At 39.9% G+C, this 2,525-nt stretch overlaps 1 protein-coding gene across 1 annotated transcript; it reads right to left on the reverse strand.

Annotated features, from left to right (window-relative positions):
- Positions 1–268: 268 nt before the first annotated feature.
- On the reverse strand, positions 269–1,825 carry LOC103523114. The gene is made up of 2 exons (XM_008488183.2): positions 1,467–1,825; positions 269–801 (listed from the first exon to the last, which is right to left on the reverse strand). The coding sequence occupies exons 1-2, from the start codon at positions 1,671–1,673 to the stop codon at positions 505–507; spliced, it is 504 nt and encodes a 167-aa protein (XP_008486405.1). The 5' UTR covers positions 1,674–1,825; the 3' UTR covers positions 269–504.
- Positions 1,826–2,525: the final 700 nt, after the last annotated feature.

Raw genomic sequence — 2,525 nt, forward strand, 5'->3', positions numbered from 1 at the left:
CGGGCGGGAATCGAACCCGCGGCCTAGCGCTTACAAGGCAGACGCACTACCAACTAAGCTAACTAGGCTGGCTTTTCATTTCTTTCAGTAACCCATATGCCCAATGTTTATACCTATTCTCCGTTGCTATGGTAGCAAAACAACTTTTTTTAATCACCCCCTCCGGAATCCCGCTAGTTCATGTATGTTCATTGTTCACTGGTACATATAGTACCTACGTGAATCCGTACCTAACTCAAATTTTATATTTTTGGCACTTAGCACATTATTGATGATCGGTCTTCAATTTATTTTTGGTTTACTTTGCTTCAGTTACTTATGATTAAGACAGTTAAAGGTTTTATAATCATAGGTGGGTTTCTTGTTTCTACAGGTTTTTGAAACTTTTTTTTTTTTTTCCCTCGAAGATGTTTTCTCAAGATATTGAATATCGACTTGGGGTATTTTCTTTCGTAAGCTGGTAAACACCGGTTTAAAAGATTTTCCTGCCATTTGGGAAAGCGACTATGACAAATTGACCTCTTCTTGTTCCGTACAGGTGCAGATGAGTTTTTTGGTTTTTAGATTGGGCGGCGGGGAGGTTTTCAGAAGCACGGGTTGAGCGGCGGTTCTGTTTTTGAATATAGCCAAACAAGAGCCGCCTTCCATCAGCGTGTAAGTCTGGGGTACTCGGTTAGGATTGTCCCTGTTGGCGACTAAATTGTCCTTGGCTATGTACAGGTCGCAGTCTCGGGTTTTGGTGCCGTTGCTGAGCGGCTGTATGTTGACGTTGAAAATGTACATTGTGACTCCGGCGAAAGTCTGTGAGGAATAACAAGTAATGTAAAAAGGAAATCATTATCATCAAGTCTACTAAGTAGGTACTTATTAGGTGGAAAAATTGGTCAGTTCAGTGGCAACGTGATGTAAAACAGTAGTTCGTACATAAACTGACCATATTCGTTGTCCTAAAACTCAAAAGAGACAAAGATCAGAAATAGATACCTAGCCATCCTAGAGTACGTTTTTTAGGTGGGCGAATAAATGGTACACTTACCCTACTTATTAGGTGGAAAAATTGGTCAGTTCAGTGGCAATGTCATGTATAACAGTAGTTCGTACATAAACTGACCATATTCGTTGTCCTAAAACTCAAAAGAGACAAAGATCAGAAATAGATACCTAGCCATCCTAGTTAGCTTGGTTGGTAGCGCGTCTGCCTTGTAAGCGCTAAGCCTCGAGTCCGATTCCCACCCGGGGCGGATCCTGAACGGATAACGTTCGCTCTTAGAACGGCTGGCTTTCTCCTATCCTGTCTTCCTTCTCTCTTCAATTTTGGGACAATAAGACCCTAGCAATATTACCTACAGTTCCCTCGATCAGACCTCTTCAAAAAATAAATAAATAAAATTGGAAAAAAAACCTCCTATCTGATAAATCCTATATCAGCCCACCCTTGTAGTTCACAAAATGTGTATAATTTTTACCTTGGTAAAGCCAGAGACAGGGGTGAGATTTTTGAAGAATTCCGCTTTCTCCGGTGATCCGTCGATAAGTTTGGTGACTCCGCCTTTCAATGCTTCAACAGCATTGGGCGCATTTACATCAAGCTCATCCAGGAAGGGGTTTTTGGACAGCGTAAATGCAGCGCAACATAGGAGCACACTCACAGACAGCGAAAATTTCAGCGACATTTCGATACTTTTGATAGGTAACTTGCTAGATGCAGTTTTAGATACTTCGTAGTCCCAACACTCAACACTTCTTATAAATGTTAACACGTAGGTATTCTAAATGTTATAATCGTTTCCTGGATGTTTTTTTTTTTTTTTTTTTTTTTTTTAAAAAAAAACAAATACCGCTGTGTAGCGAATCCATCTAGGCTATCCAAAGGTGGACTGTCCAGAGGAACTTCAGGACTATGGACTACTCGTGTGTGTGCTAGTCACATCTGGACTGTTCATGCGCGACTTTTAAAGGGCGGACAGTCCTAATAAAACTCGAGTAGGTCACCGAAGTGGAATCACCAAGTTTTAAAATGATAAATTCAATTTTCTACTAAAATATGGTTCCATTGTTCGAACGGGAACAGGAGCCCCGAATTATAGACAACATATGGATTATCCATCACATATTAAACGGGCCACAGGAAGTAGATCCGTCAGTCTGTAGCAATCTGGTTTGTCTTGGTATCAGCGGTACGGGTACAATCCCAAATAGAAAAGAGTAACAATGAAATAAAAATAAACAAAAGGGGTTATTTATTAATGGGGATAACATGATGTATTAAGTAAAAATGTATCCATCATCCATGTGTTAATCATTTTGTAGTGTAGTACACATGAAATGATTTGTAATGCTTTAATATGGGATTGGTATCATTACACTGTTCGAAAGAAAGACGAAAAATATCGTTCTCAAGGTACTAAATAGAAGACTATGAGTATGTGAGTACATCAAAGTCGAAATTATGTTCGAGACCTCATTCACACAAGGATAGTGATGTAAAACGTTTGCGAGCCGGTTCCACGAATGCTTAAAGAAGC

This window comes from Diaphorina citri, unplaced genomic scaffold (assembly GCF_000475195.1).
Source record: "Diaphorina citri unplaced genomic scaffold, Diaci psyllid genome assembly version 1.1 scaffold15488, whole genome shotgun sequence".
Taxonomy (NCBI): Eukaryota; Metazoa; Arthropoda; class Insecta; order Hemiptera; family Psyllidae; genus Diaphorina; species Diaphorina citri.

Bases quoted from the DNA above. Each gene is read 5' to 3' on its own strand.
- LOC103523114 (XM_008488183.2), bottom strand. From the start codon at position 1,673: ATGTCGCTGAAATTTTCGCTGTCTGTGAGTGTGCTCCTATGTTGCGCT. The intron at 802-1,466 runs GTAAAAATTATA...TATTCCTCACAG, and splicing joins CTGTCTCTGGCTTTACCAAG to ACTTTCGCCGGAGTCACAAT.